Below are 20,350 nucleotides of genomic sequence, written 5' to 3' on the forward strand. Positions count from 1 at the left end.
GCCTTCTTCTGGACACATCTTTATCCACATCCAAACCCCCCTGTCCCTTATACACAAGTTCCCTCCTCCAGATACTTCTATATATTTGTATCTACTACCAAATCCCCCCATCCCCTCCTCTAGACCTCTGTAGGCTGTCCTGTTATCTCCTCTGGACCCTTCAATTTCTTTCTCCAGATGTGCCCTTTTCCAGACTCCTCTGCCCCCTTCCTGTAGGCTTCTCTATTCTTTTTCCAGGCTTTTCTAGACCCCTCAGTACACGTCCCCCTCCTCCAGACCCATCTAGACACCTATCCCCTTTTTCCAGACACCTTTTCCCTCCTCCACACCCTTCTGGAAACCTGTATCCTCTTCTAGACCCCTTGTTTCCTCTTTTAGACCCCATTAGACACCTACCTCATCCTCCAGGCAGGTCTGTTACCTCCCCCAGATACCTCCACTTGTCTCCAGACCTTTCTGGATCCCTCTATTTGTCGCCAAACATTTCTGGATCCCTCTGTCCCTCTTCTGGATCCATATGACCCTGGTCCAGACAGCTAAACACCTGTACCCCATGTTACTTTTTACACTATTCCTTTCCTCCAAACCCCTCTGGACCCCGCTGTCCTCTATTCCAGACACAACTGTGTCCTCCTCCTCACCCCTCTAGACATCGGTCCTTTCTTACTGACTCCTCTTCACTAACCCAGACCTTTCTATCCCTCGTCTGGATCAATTTGACCTTTGTCTGGACCCCTTCAGACACCCGTCCTCTACTTCAGACACCTCCCCCTCCCCTATATTACTTTTGACACTGCTCCTTTCCTCCAGACCCATCTCGACCCCTCTGTCCTCTATTCCATACACATCAGTGTCCTCCTCTTGACCCCTATACACATTGGTCCTTTTTTTTATAGACTCCTGTTCCCTCTCCAAGACTTTTCTCTATATCCAGACTCTTTGAGACACTTGACCTTTCTACTAAACCCCTCTGTCCTCTTTTAAAGAAACCTACTAGACCGGCTCCAGACCTGTCACTTGCTCCAGACCCCTCGGTCCTCCTCTAGACCACAGTCTCCCCTGTCCCTTCCTTCAGACTCACCTTCCAGACCTCTTATTGGAAAATTATCGCCTTAAAAAAAAAAAAAAAAAAAAATAGGGATTTAGGAACCAAAATTCTAAAAGGCACCCGGGTCCTCCGCAGGGACATGGATGTAACGTTGCATTGTGCCGTTCCTCTGTTATTCCTCCTGAAAGCTTATAACTCTATTCCCTTCCACCTGTCGGAGGGGAGAGTCTTCCCCGGTTTGGCACTATCAGCACTAATTGATCAATGTCAGACGGTGCCAGGACGCATGGATTATAGCAGAGGAACAATGCGGATTTATCAGATGCTGCAGAATGTTATGGGGAATACGATTAGTAGCACAGACACGACGGGAATGTCAGAGGTCCGCGCTAAGAGACCGTGCAAGAAGCAGCAAAGACCCCGGAGGAGATTCTCAGGAACCATCGTAAAGATCTGAGCAACAGAACAACAGATCCTGGGAGCTGACAGTGCTCGGAGCTGACCCAAATCGACCCAAAACCATTTTGAAGGTTTGTTGTTACTGGTGGGGGCTTTGGCGGGGGATGGGGGGGGCTACATCTCCCCTTTGCCGTGTTCCGTGAAGCCGTCGGCCTCCTTTGAACCTGCTCCCCGGGGTCTCGCGGGTGGATTAAGGACGTGGTAATTAGCGCTGAGCAGATCGGAAACTTTCCCTGACTTTGATGCTCGGCCGTTTACCCTTGACACATTTTTCGGCGGTTTCCCATGGATCCCCCCCGGTCACGTGACCCATCTCGAACATCAGAAACATTTATTTCAAATCAGATTTATAAACAAACAGTAAAAATACAAAATAACAAAACTGGTAAAAAAAAAAAAAGGAAACAAAATGATACAAATCATCTCACAGAGAAAACAAAAGAAATAACACTGGAGAATTGCACATTTTATATTAGAAATATTTTAACTCATTCATTCCCGGCCAATTTTTAGAACATTTTGCTCATCGCAAACCAGAAAAAAACAAAAACACCGCACAAATGTGTGACTATAAACATCAAATACATTCAAAAGGCAAAAGAAAAAGAGTAAAACTGTCCCCAAACAACGGCGCAGGCCGCGATAACCACCGTGTATCCTTCATACCTATGTGGTGCAATAACTCTACCAGCCACATGGTGGCAGCAGATTAACATGCAGTGATCTCACCATAGATATGGCAGCACAACATTGTGGAATTGACCTGGTAAAGGACAGAGGTAAAAGACCTGAGATCACAAAACGTCATGTGCACGAAATAGAACAAATACGGTATTATTAATAAATAGCCCTTTCATATCTGAAAACCAATTCCATATCACTGTCCTTCATAACTACTATATCCTCTCCACTAGAGGGCAGTATAATAACTGGTGGGGAGAATATAACTATTGTTTTACTGCCCTCTGGTGGGGAGAATATATCTATTGTTATACCGCCCTCTAGTGGAGAATATAACCATTATTATACTGCCCTCTGGTGGAGAGAATATAACTATTGTTATACTGCCCTATGGTGGAGAATATAACTATTGTTATACTACCCTATGATGGTTAGAATATAACTATTGTTATACCGCCCTATAGTGGTTAGAATATAACTATTGTTATACCGTCCTATAGTGGTTAGAATATAACCATTGTTATACTGCCCTATGGGGGAGAATATAACCATTGTTATACCGCCCTCTGGTGGGGAGAATATAACTATTGTTATACCGCCCTCTGGTGGAGACAATATCACTATTGTTATACCGCCCTCTGGTGGAGAGAATATAAGTATTGTTATACCGCCCTCTGGTGGAGAGAATATCACTATTGTTATACCGCCCTCTAGTGGGAAGAATATAACTATTGTTATACCGCCCTCTGGTGGAGAGAATATAACTATTGTTATACTGCCCTCTGGTGGGGAGAGTATAACTATTGTTATACCGCCCTCTGGTGGAGAGAATATAACTATTGTTATACTGCCCTCTGGTGGGGAGAATATAACTATTGTTATACCGCCCTCTGGTGGAGAGAATATAACTATTGTTATACTGCCCTCTGGTGGGGAGAATATAACTATTGTTATACCGCCCTCTGGTGGGGAGAGTATAACTATTGTTATACCGCCCTCTGGTGGAGAGAATATAACTATTGTTATACCGCCCTCTGGTGGGGAGAATATAACTATTGTTATACCGCCCTCTGGTGGGGAGAATATAACTATTGTTATACCGCCCTCTGGTGGGGAGAATATATCTATTATACTGCCCTATGGTGGAGAAAATATAACTATTGTTATACCGCCCTATGGTGGAGAGAATATAACTATTGTTATACCGCCCTCTGGTGGGGAGAATATATCTATTGTTATACCGCCCTCTGGTGGAGAGAATATAACTATTATACTGCCCTATGGTGGAGAAAATATAACTATTGTTATACCGCCCTCTGGTGGGGAGAATATAACTTATTATACCGCCCTCTGGTGGAGAGAATATAAGTATTGTTATACTGCCCTCTGGTGGGGAGAATATCACTATTGTTATACCACCCTCTGGTGGTAGCTAAAGGGAACACAAGTGTCAATAAATGGGGATCCGGTCAGCGTCCTCGCACCGCGGCACTGTGTTGACCCTTTGATTTCCTCCTTTCTTCCCGTGTGACATTGTTGGCGGATGCAGCCGGCGTCCTGGCGCTAATCATTTGCACTTTAAATTAGATTGTGAGGTCGGAGGGTGACGCGCAGTCTGGAGCCGCCGCCCCCGGACACGTGCGCTCCAGGCCACCGCTCATTACATGGGATAATTGTATTATTTTCTTCATAATGAGGACGCTTTTATTTTTATTTATTATTTTAAAGATGTTTCTATTTTGATCATTTGGGAAACGTTGCGCCCCCCCCTTCCCCCATCAGAGGATTGGTGGGAACAGCCTGTTATTTAGGGAGATGAGCGTTCCTCTGCATATATTATCTCCACCACTAGAGGGCAGTAACAACTCAATAAATTCATCTAAATCATTAACCCTCTCCCTCCTGACCGCCATCTGTCAATCAGAACCTTTACATGCAGCGATACAATCTGCATGCAGCGCTCAGAATACAATAAATGTTATTGTAATCCGCACCCGACGCCGCATGTATCACAGATCTGAATTTAAAGGGCCGGCGTGCTGCTGCTGTCACGCACCTGTGTGCACGAAGTCATGATCCTCGGTGGGACAGGACGGCTTTTCCAGTTCCTTTCACTCATCCCAATTACAAACACACAGTTAATGTTTCTCCTGGACTGAAGCGGCTGAAACCTGTGAGCAACAGATTGTATTGTACAGCAAATGTGCAGAATATTGGTTTTCTGTCCCTTTAAGAATCCAAAATAGCTAGAAAAATCATGACGTGAAATTCCATGCAAAGTGACTAAATACAAAGTGATCAGACCTGATACCGCAGTGTTGTGAGTGCGCGTCCACAGCCCACCAGGGACACAGTCCACATTAGGAGACACTCACGTGATCTCGCCTGTCGAGTGCTCAGTCTTTATTGTACTTGCTTGCGGCTCCTCGGTCCGTCCCCCGAGGAGCGCTGTGATCGGAGCTCCGCGCCCTATGAAGGTGCTCGGGGTCGGGCAGGAATGCTGCAGACTCCACCATTTGGCTCCTCACGTCCTCAATGCTTCGGCGCAGATCCCCATCGCTAACAATCGGAGGTGTCATGACTCAGGTATCGGATGAGTCTTGGGGGAAGAGGCAACGAGTCCAACAGTTTCAGGCGATTTCTTCCCACAATACTTCGCACCTTTATGCGGCAAAGGTGGGTGAGAGGTCTTGGAGGGTCTACAAAAAGGGGCACAGGATTAGGAAATGGGTCAAAAATATTCTGGGAAAAAAATTGTACTTAAATCCTGCACCAAAGATTATAAAGCTTCGATCAGTGCCAACACCCAGCCCACCAGGGCCAACACCCAGCCCACCAGGGCCAACACCCAGCCCACCAGGGCCAACACCCAGCCCACCAGGGCTGTCACCAGGGCCAACACATAGCCCACCAGGGCCAACACCCAGCCCACCAGGGCCAACACCCAGCCCACCAGGGCCAACACCCAGCCCACCAGGGCCAACACCCAGCCCACCAGGGCTGTCACCAGGGCCAACACATAGCCCACCAGGGCCAACACCCAGCCAACCAGGGCCAACACCCAGCCAACCAGGGCCAACACCCAGCCCACCAGGGCCAACACCCAGCCCACCAGGGTCAACACCCAGCCCACCAGGGCCAACACCCAGCCCACCAGGGCCAACACCCAGCCCACCAGGGCCAACACCCAGCTCACCAGGGCCAACACCCAGCTCACCAGGGCCAACACCCAGCCCACCAGGGCCAACACCCAGCCCACCAGGGCCAACACCCAGCTCACCAGGGTCAACACCCAGCTCACCAGGGCCAACACCCAGCTCACCAGGGCCAACACCCAGCCCCACCAGCCCACCAGGGCCAACACCCAGCCCCACCAGCCCACCAGGGCCAACACCCAGCCCACCAGGGCCAATGTTCGAAGGATTCAAGCATCTACAGGAACACATACACGTAATAGAGGACTACTACTCCCACTGGACTGATGTACGATGGATGGGGGGGGTACCTGCTTTCCTCTTAATACACTCCCAATCACAATAGCTGTCCAGATGCTCCTGCAAACGGGAACAGAGACGCACGTTCCCCACATAATCCAGGAGGACGTCGATAATGGGACCGGCCCAGCGGCTCAACTCCGGGGTGGAAACCATTTCACAGAACTGGGGGGATAAAAGATTAACAAAACATATAAAGTATGAAAAGTACGGGCAGTATTATAGCAGTTATATTCTTCTACATAGGGGCAGTATTATAGCAGTTATATTCTTCTACATAGGGGCAGTATTATAGTAGTTATATTCTTGTACATAGGGGCAGTATTATAGTAGTTATATTCTTGTACATAGGGGCAGTATTATAGTAGTTATATTCTTCTACATAGGGGCAGTATTATAGTAGTTATATTCTTGTATATAGGGGCAGTATTATAGTAGTTATATTCCTGTACATAGGGGGCAGTATTATAGTAGTTATATTCTTGTACATAGGGGCAGTATTATAGTAGTTATATTCTTGTACATAGGGGTAGTATTATAGTAGTTATATTCTTGTACATAGGGGCAGTATTATAGTAGTTATATTCTTGTACATAGGGGCAGTATTATAGTAGTTATATTCTTGTACATAGGGGCAGTATTATAGTAGATATATTCTTGTATATAGGGGCAGTATTATAGTAGTTATATTCTTGTACATAGGGGCAGTATTATAGTAGTTATATTCTTGCACATAGGGGCAGTATTATAGTAGTTATATTCTTGTACATAGGGGCAGTATTATAGTAGTTATATTCTTGTACATAGGGAGCAGTATTATAGTAGTTATATTCTTGTACATAGGGGCAGTATTATAGTAGTTATATTCTTGCACATAGGGGCAGTATTATAGTAGTTATATTCTTGTACATAGGGGGCAGTATTATAGTAGTTATATTCTTGTACATAGGGGGCAGTATTATAGTAGTTACATTCTTGTACATAGGGGGCAGTATTATAGTAGTTATATTCTTGTACATAGGGGCAGTATTATAGTAGTTATATTCTTGTACATAGGGGCAGTATTATAGTAGTTATATTCTTGTACATAGGGGTAGTATTATAGTAGTTATATTCTTGTACATAGGGGCAGTATTATAGTAGTTATATTCTTGTACATAGGGGCAGTATTATAGTAGATATATTCTTGTATATAGGGGCAGTATTATAGTAGTTATATTCTTGTACATAGGGGCAGTATTATAGTAGTTATATTCTTGCACATAGGGGCAGTATTATAGTAGTTATATTCTTGTACATAGGGGCAGTATTATAGTAGTTATATTCTTGTACATAGGGGCAGTATTATAGTAGTTATATTCTTGCACATAGGGGCAGTATTATAGCCGTTATATTCTTGTATATAGGGGCAGTATTATAGTAGTTATATTCTTATACATAGGGGCAGTATTATAGTAGTTATATTCTTGTACATAGGGGCAGTATTATAGTAGTTATATTCTTGTACATAGGGGCAGTATTATAGTAGTTATATTCCTGTACATAGGGGCAGTATTATAGTAGTTATATTCTTGTACATAGGGGCAGTATTATAGTAGTTATATTATTGTGCATAGGGGCAGTATTATAGTAGTTATATTCTTGTATATAGGGGCAGTATTATAGTAGTTATATATATATATTGACGAAGGTTAATACCGAAATGCGCATTGGGCGCAATCCACTGCAGCTATCTATATCCTCAGGTAATATGTAGGTCTTGTCTTGCTTTGCAGCGAATTGCCTTTATATATCCGGTTCTCCGGTCTGCAGACACTCTTTATACCCCTTATGCTTATGCTTCATTCTCAGTGCACTTTTGGTGGACTAATATACGCTCGCTGTGACTAAGTTCATGATTCACAATGTGTTCTATGACTAGAGTCTTAAGCGTTATGTGTAGCACTTATATTGTTACACTATATATAACGCTCTAATCCTCCTGCATGCACTGAAGGCAATCGAGCTGTCTATATTATATGCCTTAATGGTTTTTCTTTAGTATCAACTTGAGATATACCTTATATTAAGGGATGTATATGTCTGCTCTATGAGTATGCCAGCAATCGAAAACTCTTTATACTGAGTACATAGTGCTATGCCTGACTGTGCATACATAGACATTTTTTTGACATCTTATATTGTCTAGCATATTGGTTGCAAATGTTAGCTGCAGTGATGTACACTGGTTTTTGACCCCCCTCCACTTGGTTGTACTTTTTATCAATAAAAAATATATTTGGACCTTTATGATCGCCTTCTTGTCTTTGTGGTTTTGGTAGTTATATTCTTGTACATAGGGGGCAGTATTATAGTAGTTATATTCTTGTACATAGGGGCAGTATTATAGTAGTTATATTCTTGTACATAGGGGCAGTATTATAGTAGATATATTCTTGTACATATGGGGCAGTATTATAGTAGTTATATTCTTGTACATAGGGGCAGTATTATAGTAGTTATATTCTTGTACATAGAGGCAGTATTATAGTAGTTATATTCTTGTACATAGGGGCAGTATTATAGTAGTTATATTCTTGTACATAGGGCCAGTATTATAGTAGTTATATTCTTGTACATAGGGGGCGGTATTATAGTAGTTATATTCTTGTACATAGGGGCAGTATTATAGTAGTTATATTCTTGTACATAGGGGGCAGTATTATAGTAGTTATATTCTTGTACATAGGGGCAGTATTATAGTAGTTATATTCTTGTACATAGGGGGCAGTATTATAGTAGTTATATTCTTGTACATAGGGGCAGTATTATAGTAGTTATATTCTTGTACATAGGGGCAGTATTATAGTAGATATATTCTTGTACATAGGGGCAGTATTATAGTAGTTATATTCTTGTACATAGGGGGCAGTATTATAGTAGTTATATTCTTGTACATAGGGGCAGTATTATAGTAGTTATATTCTTGTACATAGGGGCAATATTATAGTAGTTATATTCTTGTACATAGGGGCAGTATTATAGTAGTTATATTCTTGTACATAGGGGCAGTATTATAGTAGTTATATTCTTGTACATAGGGGCAGTATTATAGTAGTTATATTCTTGTACATAGGGGCAGTATTATAGTAGTTATATTCTTGCACATAGGGGCAGTATTATAGTAGTTATATTCTTGTACATAGGGGCAGTATTATAGTAGTTATATTCTTGTACATAGGGGCAGTATTATAGTAGTTATATTCTTGTACATAGGGGCAGTATTATAGTAGTTATATTCTTGTACATAGGGGCAGTATTATAGTAGATATATTCTTGTACATATGGGGCAGTATTATAGTAGTTATATTCTTGTACATAGGGGCAGTATTATAGTAGTTATATTCTTGTACATAGAGGCAGTATTATAGTAGTTATATTCTTGTACATAGGGGCAGTATTATAGTAGTTATATTCTTGTACATAGGGCCAGTATTATAGTAGTTATATTCTTGTACATAGGGCCAGTATTATAGTAGTTATATTCTTGTACATAGGGGGCGGTATTATAGTAGTTATATTCTTGTACATAGGGGCAGTATTATAGTAGTTATATTCTTGTACATAGGGGGCAGTATTATAGTAGTTATATTCTTGTACATAGGGGCAGTATTATAGTAGTTATATTCTTGTACATAGGGGCAGTATTATAGTAGTTATATTCTTGTACATAGGGGCAGTATTATAGTAGTTATATTCTTGTACATAGGGGCAGTATTATAGTAGTTATATTCTTGTATATAGGGGCAGTATTATAGTAGTTATATTCTTGTATATAGGGGCAGTATTATAGTAGTTATATTCTTGTACATAGGGGCAGTATTATAGCAGTTATATTCTTGTACATAGGGGCAGTATTATAGTAGTTATATTCTTGTACATAGGGACAGTATTATAGCAGTTATATTCTTGTACATAGGGGCAGTATTATAGTAGTTATACTCTTGTACATAGGGGCAGTATTATAGTAGTTATATTCTTGTACATAGGGGCAGTATTATAGTAGTTATACTCTTGTACATAGGGGCAGTATTATAGTAGTTATATTCTTGTACATAGGGGCAGTATTATAGTAGTTATATTCTTGTACATAGGGAGCAGTATTATAGTTGTTATATTCTTGTATATAGGGGCAGTATTATAGTAGTTATATTCTTGTATATAGGGGCAGTATTATAGTAGTTATATTCTTGTATATAGGGGCAGTATTATAGTAGTTATATATATATATTGACGAAGGTTAATACCGAAATGCGCATTGGGCGCAATCCACTGCAGCTATCTATATCCTCAGGTAATATGTAGGTCTTGTCTTGCTTTGCAGCGAATTGCCTTTATATATCCGGTTCTCCGGTCTGCAGACACTCTTTATACCCCTTATGCTTATGCTTCATTCTCAGTGCACTTTTGGTGGACTAATATACGCTCGCTGTGACTAAGTTCATGATTCACAATGTGTTCTATGACTAGAGTCTTAAGCGTTATGTGTAGCACTTATATTGTTACACTATATATAACACTCTAATCCTCCTGCATGCACTGAAGGCAATCGAGCTGTCTATATTATATGCCTTAATGGTTTTTCTTTAGTATCAACTTGAGATATACCTTATATTAAGGGATGTATATGTCTGCTCTATGAGTATGCCAGCAATCGAAAACTCTTTATACTGAGTACATAGTGCTATGCCTGACTGTGCATATATAGACATTTTTTTGACATCTTATATTGTCTAGCATATTGGTTGCAAATGTTAGCTGCAGTGATGTACACTGGTTTTTGACCCCCTCCACTTGGTTGTACTTTTTATCAATAAAAAATATATTTGGACCTTTATGATCGCCTTCTTGTCTTTGTGGTTTTGGTAGTTATATTCTTGTACATAGGGGCAGTATTATAGTAGTTATATTCTTGTACATAGGGGCAGTATTATAGTAGATATATTCTTGTACATATGGGGCAGTATTATAGTAGTTATATTCTTGTACATAGGGGCAGTATTATAGTAGTTATATTCTTGTACATAGAGGCAGTATTATAGTAGTTATATTCTTGTACATAGGGGCAGTATTATAGTAGTTATATTCTTGTACATAGGGCCAGTATTATAGTAGTTATATTCTTGTACATAGGGGGCGGTATTATAGTAGTTATATTCTTGTACATAGGGGCAGTATTATAGTAGTTATATTCTTGTACATAGGGGGCAGTATTATAGTAGTTATATTCTTGTACATAGGGGCAGTATTATAGTAGTTATATTCTTGTACATAGGGGGCAGTATTATAGTAGTTATATTCTTGTACATAGGGGCAGTATTATAGTAGTTATATTCTTGTACATAGGGGCAGTATTATAGTAGATATATTCTTGTACATAGGGGCAGTATTATAGTAGTTATATTCTTGTACATAGGGGGCAGTATTATAGTAGTTATATTCTTGTACATAGGGGCAGTATTATAGTAGTTATATTCTTGTACATAGGGGCAATATTATAGTAGTTATATTCTTGTACATAGGGGCAGTATTATAGTAGTTATATTCTTGTACATAGGGGCAGTATTATAGTAGTTATATTCTTGTACATAGGGGCAGTATTATAGTAGTTATATTCTTGTACATAGGGGCAGTATTATAGTAGTTATATTCTTGCACATAGGGGCAGTATTATAGTAGTTATATTCTTGTACATAGGGGCAGTATTATAGTAGTTATATTCTTGTACATAGGGGCAGTATTATAGTAGTTATATTCTTGTACATAGGGGCAGTATTATAGTAGTTATATTCTTGTACATAGGGGCAGTATTATAGTAGATATATTCTTGTACATATGGGGCAGTATTATAGTAGTTATATTCTTGTACATAGGGGCAGTATTATAGTAGTTATATTCTTGTACATAGGGGCAGTATTATAGTAGTTATATTCTTGTACATAGGGGCAGTATTATAGTAGTTATATTCTTGTACATAGGGGCAGTATTATAGTAGTTATATTCTTGTACATAGGGGGCAGTATTATAGTAGTTATATTCTTGTACATAGGGGCAGTATTATAGTAGTTATATTCTTGTACATAGGGGGCAGTATTATAGTAGTTATATTCTTGTACATAGGGGCAGTATTATAGTAGTTATATTCTTGTATATAGGGGCAGTATTATAGTAGTTATATTCTTGTACATAGGGGCAGTATTATAGTAGTTATATTCTTGTACATAGGGGGCAGTATTATAGTAGTTATATTCTTGTACATAGGAGCAGTATTATAGTAGTTATATTCTTGTACATAGGGGGCAGTATTATAGTAGTTATATTCTTGTACAGTGATTGAAAGTAGCCATTTACAGATTCTTACTAGATTTTCTTTGCAGCTGTACCTGGACAATTTTGGGCTGTTTGGGATTTTGGGGGGTATCTTCCTGCCGTCGTCGCTCTTGTACTGGAGGATGAGGTCCATTTCCATATATACAGGTAAAGCAGGATTCTGCATCGCAGCCGAGGTCCATGATATACTTCAGCAGGCTGAGATACTTCATGGAGAACATGATGGTGGCCGGGAAGGACGTGGGGTGGGTGGAGATGTAGGCGTTTACATTAGCCCCGTGCTCCAGCAGCATCTTCATGGTGGTCAGGCAGCCGTGTCGTATGGAGATCAGCAGCGGATTGATGATATCGATATTTGGGTTGGCCCCGGCTTGTAGCAGCAGTTTAGTAGCATAAATATTATTGTTCATGACAGAGAAGTAGATGGCGGTGCTGCGCCGATCCTCGTACAGCCGGGCGCGGTCAAAGGAGAGGGTGAAGTTCACATCGTAGCCGGCATCGACCAGCTCCTCCAAGATATCATCGTTATTGCGCTCTGCTGCTATGTGCAGGGGGCTGATCCCACTCCTCTTCACCCTCACGCGGCTCGTCACTGGGATCAGCATGGAGACGATGCTAAAATATCAAGAAAATAAAATCGGATTGCCCTGAGATAATAAGTCAGGAATATAGCATAGCCCTGAGATAAGAAGTCAGGAATATAGCATAGCAGTGAGATAAGTCAGGAATATAGCATAACCCTGAGATAATAAGTCAAGAATGTAGCATAGTCCTGAGATAAGTCAGGAATGTAGCATAGCCCTGATATAATAAGTTAGGAATATAGCATAGCCCTGAGACAATAACTCAGGAATGTAGCATAGCCCTGATATAATAAGTCAGAAATATAGCACAGCCCTGATATAATAAGTCAGAAATATAGCATAGCCCTGAGATATGTCAAGAATATAGCATAGCCCTGAGATAATAAGTCAGGAATCTAGCATAACACTGAGATAATAAGTCAGGAATACGGTATAGCCCTGAGATAATAAGTCAGGAACATAGCATAGCACTGATATAATAAGTCAAGAATAGCATAGTCCTGAGATAAGTCAGGAATAGACTATAACATAGCCTGGAGATAATAAGTCATAAATATAGCATAGCCCTGAGAGAATAAGTCAGGTATGTAGCATAGCCCTGATATAATAAGTCAGGAGTATGGCACAGCCCTGATATAATAAGTGAGAAATATGGCATAGCCCTTATAAAATAAGTAAGGAGTGGCACAGCCCTGATATAATAAGTCAGTAATGTAGCATAGCCCTGAGATAAAAAGTCAGGAATGCAAAATAGCCCTGAGATAAAAAGTCAGGCATATGGCATAGTCCTGAGATAATAAGTCAGGAATGTAGCATAGCTCTAAGATAATAATTCAGAAATGTATCATAGTCCTGAGATAATAAGTCAGGAATATAACATAGCCCCGATATAAGTCAGTAATGTAGTATAGCCCTCAGAAAATATGCCAAGAATGTACCATAGGCCTGATATAAGCCAGGAATATTGCATAGCCCTCAGATTAGAAGTCAGAAATATAGCATAGCTCTGAGATAATAAGTAAAGAACATAACATATCCCTGAGATAATAAATCAAGAATATTACATAGCTCAGATAATAAGTCAGGAAAGTATCATAGCCCTGAAATAGTAAGTTAGAAAAATAACATATTATCTCAGGGCTATGCCACATTCCTGACTTACTATCTCTACCCTATATTATATCTTGACGTATTTACTCAGCGCTAAGTCAAGAATATAAAATAAGTTAGAAATATAGCATAGCCCTGAGATAATGTCAGTCATGTAGTATAGCCGTGAGATAATAAGCCAGTAATATAACATAGACCTGAGATAATAAGTCAGGTAAGTAGCATAGCCCTGAGATAATAAGTCAGGAATATAGCATAGACCTGAGATAATAAGTCAGTAATATAACATAGTCCTGAGATAATAAGTCAGGAATATAGCATAGTCCTGAGATAATAAGTCAGTAATATAACATAGCCCTGAGATAATAAGTCAGGAATATAGCATAGCCTTGAGATAATAAGTCAGAAATATAACATAGCCCTGAGATAATAAGTCAGGTATCTAGCATAGCCCTGAGATAATAAGTCAGGTATGTAGCATAGCCCTGAGATAATAAGTCAGGAATATAACATAGCCTTGAGATAAGAAGTCAGTAATATAACATAGCCCTGAGATAATAAGTCAGGTATCTAGCATAGCCCTGAGATAATAAATCAGGTATATAGCATAGCCCTGAGATAATAAGTCAGGAATATAGCATAGTCCTGATATAATAAGTCAGGTACCTAGCATAGCCCTGAGATAATAAGTCAGTAATATAACATAGTCCTGAGATAATAAGTCAGGTACCTAGCATAGTCCTGAGATAATAAGTCAGTAATATAACATAGTCCTGAGATAATAAGTCAGGTATATAGCATAGCCCTGAGATAAAAAGTCAGTAATATAACATAGCCCTGAGATAATAAGTCAGGAATATAGCATAGCCCTGAGATAATAAGTCAGTAATATAACATAGCCCTGAGATAATAGGTCAGTAATATAACATTGTCCTGAGATAATAAGTCAGGTATGTAGCATAGCCCTGAGATAATAAGTCAGTAATATAACATAGTCCTGAGATAATAAGTCAGTAATATAACATAGCCCTGAGATAATAAGTCAGTAATATAACATAGTCCTGAGATAATAAGTCAGTAATATAACATAGCCCTGAGATAATAAGTCAGTAATATAACATAGTCCTGAGATAATAAGTCAGGTATCTAGCATAGCCCTGAGATAATAAGTCAGGTATCTAGCATAGCCCTGAGAGAATAAGTCAGGTATGTAGCATAGCCCTGAGATAATAAGTCAGGTATCTAGCATAGCCCTGAGATAATGTCAGGTATATAACATAGCCCTGAGATAATAAGTCAGGTAAGTAGCATAGCCCTGAGATAATAAGTCAGGTATGAAGCATAGCCCTGAGATAATTCAGCAATGTATCATTCTCATGGGTGATGTGTACGGTCGTTGCACAGGACGAGCGTCTGATGACGGAGCGCCCCTGCGTCTCGGCGGCCGCGCTCCATGTTTTCCCCTATACAGATGCTCTTCCTTGTTTAGACCACGAGGTCCCAGATTCCTCGGCGGTGACATCAGCCCCCGCGGACGCAGCGCCGCCAGTGATACCGTTGCCAGACGCATTACTCAGCTAATCTCGCTTTCCTGGTGCTGGAGGCACGCAGCATGATTTTGGGGGGCAGAGTTCATGGGTGGGGGTGGGGGAGGGGTGACTTACTCATCGTTGTCACGTTTCTTCGCTGCGATGTGAATGGGCAGAAACCCATCTTTATTCTGTTTGTTGGCGTCGGCGCCTTGTGACAGGAGGAACTCCACAATGTCGTCGTGGCCGTTTTTGGAGGCTTCGAAGAGCGCGGTGGCGAGGTCATTGGCCTGCGTGTTTATATCAGCCCCTGGTCAAATAAAGTAATAAGAAAATAAAGAGCTTGACCTCGTCGCTTTGTTTCTAAATCTGGTCCTCATGGCCGCCCACAAGATCCGGCGCCAGCGCAGCGGCTGACGGCTGTCACCTACCGCATTTGACGATGTAGCGCAGCGCCTCCAGCTGTCCGCTCTGCGCCGCCACAAACAAGGGGGTGGTGCCGTAACAGTTCTTGGCCTCAATCTTAGCTCCTCCCTTTACCAAGATATCAATGATGTCCAGAGCGTTTCTCGCCACAGCCTCGTGCAGCGCCGTCCACCCCTGACTGCACCGGTGATTGACGTCAGCTCGGTAGTCAACCAGCAACTGCACCGCCGCGCTGTTCTTACGCTCACACGCTGCAAAGTGCAATGAGGATTAGCTGAGATCTAACGGATCAAGTGTCGTGTATCTAATCCTATCCTGTGTGATACTGCCTGCTGAGCTGTGTATCTAATCCTCTCCTGTGTGATACTGTCTGCTGAGCCATGTAGCTAATCCTATCCCGTGTGATACTGTCTGCTGAGCCGTGAATCTAATCCTATCCCGTGTGATACTGTCTGCTGAGCTGTGTATCTAATCCTCTCCTGTGTGATACTGTCTGCTGAGCTGTGTATCTAATCCTCTCCTGTGTGATACTGCCTGCTGAGCTGTGTATCTAATCCTCTCCTGTGTGATACTGTCTGCTGAGCCATGTATCTAATCCTATCCCGTGTGATACTGTCTGCTGAGCCGTGTATCTAATCCTGTCCCGTGTGATACTGTCTGCTGAGCTGTGTATCTAATCCTCTCCTGTGTGATACTGTCTGCTGAGCTGTGTATCTAATCCTCTCCTGTGTGATACTGTCTGCTGAGCTGTGTATCTAATCCTCTCCTGTGTGATACTGTCTGCTGAGCGGTGTATCTAATCCTCTCCTGTGTGATACTGTCTGCTGAGCTGTGTATCTAATCCTCTCCTGTGTGATACTTTCTGCTGAGCTGTGTATCTAATCCTCTCCTGTGTGATACTGTCTGCTAAGCTGTGTATCTAATCCTCTCCTGTGTGATACTGTCTGCTGAGCTGTGTATCTAATCCTCTCCTGTGTGATACTGTCTGCTAAGCTGTGTATCTAATCCTCTCCCGTGTGATACTGCTGAGCTGTGTATCTAATCCTCTCCTGTGTGATACTGCTGAGCTGTGTATCTAATCCTCTCCTGTGTGATACTGCTGAGCTGTGTATCTAATCCTCTCCTGTGTGATACTGTCTAAGCTGTGTATCTAATCCTCTCCTGTGTGATACTGTCTGCTGAGCTGTGTATCTAATCCTCTCCTGTGTGATACTGTCTGCTAAGCTGTGTATCTAATCCTCTCCTGTGTGATACTGTCTGCTGAGCTGTGTATCTAATCCTCTCCTGTGTGATACTGTCTGCTAAGCTGTGTATCTAATCCTCTCCTGTGTGATACTGTCTGCTGAGCTGTGTATCTAATCCTCTCCTGTGTTATACTGTCTGCTGAGCGGTGTATCTAATCCTCTCCTGTGTGATACTGTCTGCTGAGCTGTGTATCTAATCCTCTCCTGTGTTATACTGTCTGCTGAGCGGTGTATCTAATCCTCTCCTGTGTGATACTGTCTGCTGAGCTGTGTATCTAATCCTCTCCTGTGTGATACTGTGTATCTAATCCTCTCCTGTGTGATACTGTCTAAGCTGTGTATCTAATCCTCTCCTGTGTGATACTGTCTGCTGAGCTGTGTATCTAATCCTCTCCTGTGTGATACTGTCTGCTAAGCTGTGTATCTAATCCTCTCCTGTGTGATACTGTCTGCTGAGCGGTGTATCTAATCCTCTCCTGTGTGATACTGTCTGCTGAGCTGTGTATCTAATCCTCTCCTGTGTGATACTGTCTGCTGAGCTGTGTATCTAATCCTATCTCGTGTGATACTGTCTGCTGAGCTGTGTATCTAATCCTCTCCTGTGTGATACTGTCTGCTGATCTGTGTATCCAATCCTCTCATGTGTGATACTGTCTGCTGAGCTGTGTATCTAATCCTATCCTGGGTGGCACTGTCTGCTGAGCTGTGTATCTAATCCTCTCCTGTGTGATACTGTCTGCTGAGCCGTGTATCTAATCCTATCCTGGGTGGCACTGTCTGCTGAGCCATGTATCTAATCCTCTCATGTGTGATACTGTCTGCTGAGCCGTGTATCTAATCCTATCCTGTGTGATACTGTCTGCTGAGCTGTGTATCTAATCCTACCCTGTGTGATGCTGTCTGCTGAGCCATGTATCTAATCCTATCCCGTGTGATACTGTCTGCTGAGCTGTGTATCTAATCCTATCCTGTGTGATACTGTCTGCTGAGCTGTGTATCTAATCCTCTCCTGTGTGATACTGTCTGCTGAGCTGTGTATCTAATCCTATCCTGGGTGATACTGTCTGCTGAGCTGTGTATCTAATCCTCTCCTGTGTGATACTGTCTGCTGAGCTGTGTATCTAATCCTCTCTTGTGTGATACTGTCTGCTGAGCTGTGTATCCAATCCTCTCCTGTGTGATACTGTCTGCTGAGCTGTATCTCATCCTCTCCTGTGTGATACTGTCTCTCCGCGGTGCCCTCCGGCTCTTACCTTTATATAGGGGGGTTTCTCTGGACTTGTTCACTATGTCCGGCTCGGCTCCGGATTGCAGGAGGTGCTGTATACAGTCCAGGTGCCCGTTTACAGCCGCCAGATACAGCGCCGTCTCCTCCCGCAGAGTCCGCTGGTCGATGGTTGTCGGATACGCTGCAAAAATACACGGAGATTTCAGCGCCGATAGTCGGGTATTTTATGTTACAAAATCAACTTTTACTACAATATTATCAATAAATAACCAAAGAGTGACAGCAACGGGCAGCGAGAAAGTGACGGGCGGCGAGAAAGTGACCGGCGGCGAGAAAGTGACCGGCGGCGAGAAAGCGACCGGCGGCGAGAAAGCGACCGGCGGCGAGAAAGCGACCGGCGGCGAGAAAGTGACCGGCGGCGAGAAAGTGACCGGCGGCGAGAAAGTGACCGGCGGCGAGAAAGTGACCGGCGGCGAGAAAGTGACCGGCGGCGAGAAAGTGACCGGCGGCGAGAAAGTGACCGGCGGCGAGAAAGTGACCGGCGGCGAGAAAGTGACCGGCAGCGAGAAAGTGACCGGCGGCGAGAAAGTGACCGGCGGCGAGAAAGTGACCGGCGGCGAGAAAGTGACCGGCGGCGAGAAAGTGACCGGCGGCGAGAAAGTGACCGGCGGCGAGAAAGTGACCGGCAGCGAGAAAGTGACCGGCAGCGAGAAAGTGACTGGCAGCGAGAAAGTGACCGGCAGCGAGAAAGTGACCGCCAGCGAGAAAGTGACCGCCAGCGAGAAAGTGACCGGCAGCGAGAAAGTGACGGGCAGCGAGAAAGTGACGGGCAGCGAGAAAGTGACAGGCAGCGAGAAAGTGACAGGCAGCGAGAGAGTGACAGGCAGCGAGAAAGTGACAGGCAGCGAGAGAGTGACAGGCAGCCATTAGTGACAGGCAGCGAGAAAGTGACCGGCGGCGAGAAAGTGACAGGCAGCGAGAAAGTGACAGGCAGCCATTAGTGACAGGCAGCGAGAAAGTGACCGGCGGCGAGAAAGTGACAGGCAGCCATTAGTGACAGGCAGCCATTAGTGACAGGCAGTCAGAGTGACGGGCGACAAAAGTTTTGAGACTGACAATGTTTTGGTTTTCACATTTTGCCTCCTCAGTTTTTTGCTATTTTACTTGGTTGTTTCTATGGTTACTGAGATACAATTAGAAACATTCCGTAAGTTGTTACATTTTATTGACAAATCCATGAAGCTCCTGCACAGACTGAATATTCCAGCGCTGCCCCGGATTCTCCAGACTTCTGCCCCTCGCCCCGCGGCCGGAGATCGGCTCCTGGGCAGATCCGGACTGGTGACCCGATCGTCTGTCATCAGAACTCAGAGATATCACAAGTTCTGGGGCTTTGATTGTCTGACCGCAGGATTGCAGAATTAAGAAGTGTTTATAATTGCACTTCAGTAACCAAAGAAAAAGCGAAAAACTCTGAAACCGCGAAGTGTGAAAACCAAAATGTGTGTCAGTGCAAAACTTTACACCAGGACTGTAGAGTGACAGCCACAGAGTGACAGGCAGCTACAGAGTGACAGCAACAGAGTGACAGGCAGCTACAGAGTGACAGCCACACAGAGTGACAGCAACAGAGTGACAGCCACACAGAGTGACAGGCAGCTACATAGTGACAGGCAGCTACATAGTGACAGCCACACAGAATGACAGGCAGCTACATAGTGACAGCCACAGAGTGACAGGCAGCTACAGAGTGACAGCCACAGAGTGACAGGCAGCTACAGAGTGACAGCCACACAGAGTGACAGCCAGCTACAGAGTGACAGCCACACAGAGTGACAGCCAGCTACAGAGTGACAGCCACACAGAGTGACAGCCACACAGAGTGACAGGCAGCTACAGAGTGACAGCCAGCTACAGAGTGACAGGCAGCTACATAGTGACAGGCAGCTACATAGTGACAGCCACAGAGTGACAGGCAGCTACAGAGTGACAGCCACAGAGTGACAGGCAGCTACAGAGTGACAGCCACACAGAGTGACAGCCAGCTACAGAGTGACAGCCACACAGAGTGACAGCCACACAGAGTGACAGCCACACAGAGTGACAGCCACACAGAGTGACAGGCAGCTACAGAGTGACAGCCACACAGAGTGACAGGCAGCTACATAGTGACAGCCA

The 20,350-nt window shown here is 43.0% G+C and overlaps 1 protein-coding gene across 1 annotated transcript in view; it reads right to left on the reverse strand.

The window, feature by feature from the left end:
- Nucleotides 1–1,821: 1,821 nt before the first annotated feature.
- Nucleotides 1,822–20,350, reverse strand: part of ASB2 (ankyrin repeat and SOCS box containing 2) — a 44,553-nt gene continuing 26,024 nt past the window's right edge. Inside the window, exons 5-10 of the mRNA XM_075330620.1 lie at nt 18,198–18,353; nt 15,706–15,951; nt 15,410–15,584; nt 12,105–12,666; nt 5,694–5,847; nt 1,822–4,887 (exon numbers count right to left, since the gene is read on the reverse strand). Coding sequence (XP_075186735.1) covers nt 4,748–4,887; nt 5,694–5,847; nt 12,105–12,666; nt 15,410–15,584; nt 15,706–15,951; nt 18,198–18,353 — 1,433 coding nt within the window. The 3' untranslated portion in view covers nt 1,822–4,747. The remainder of the gene's footprint in view (nt 4,888–5,693; nt 5,848–12,104; nt 12,667–15,409; nt 15,585–15,705; nt 15,952–18,197; nt 18,354–20,350) is intronic.

This window comes from Anomaloglossus baeobatrachus, chromosome 12, assembly GCF_048569485.1.
Source record: "Anomaloglossus baeobatrachus isolate aAnoBae1 chromosome 12, aAnoBae1.hap1, whole genome shotgun sequence".
NCBI lineage: Eukaryota > Metazoa > Chordata > Amphibia > Anura > Aromobatidae > Anomaloglossus > Anomaloglossus baeobatrachus.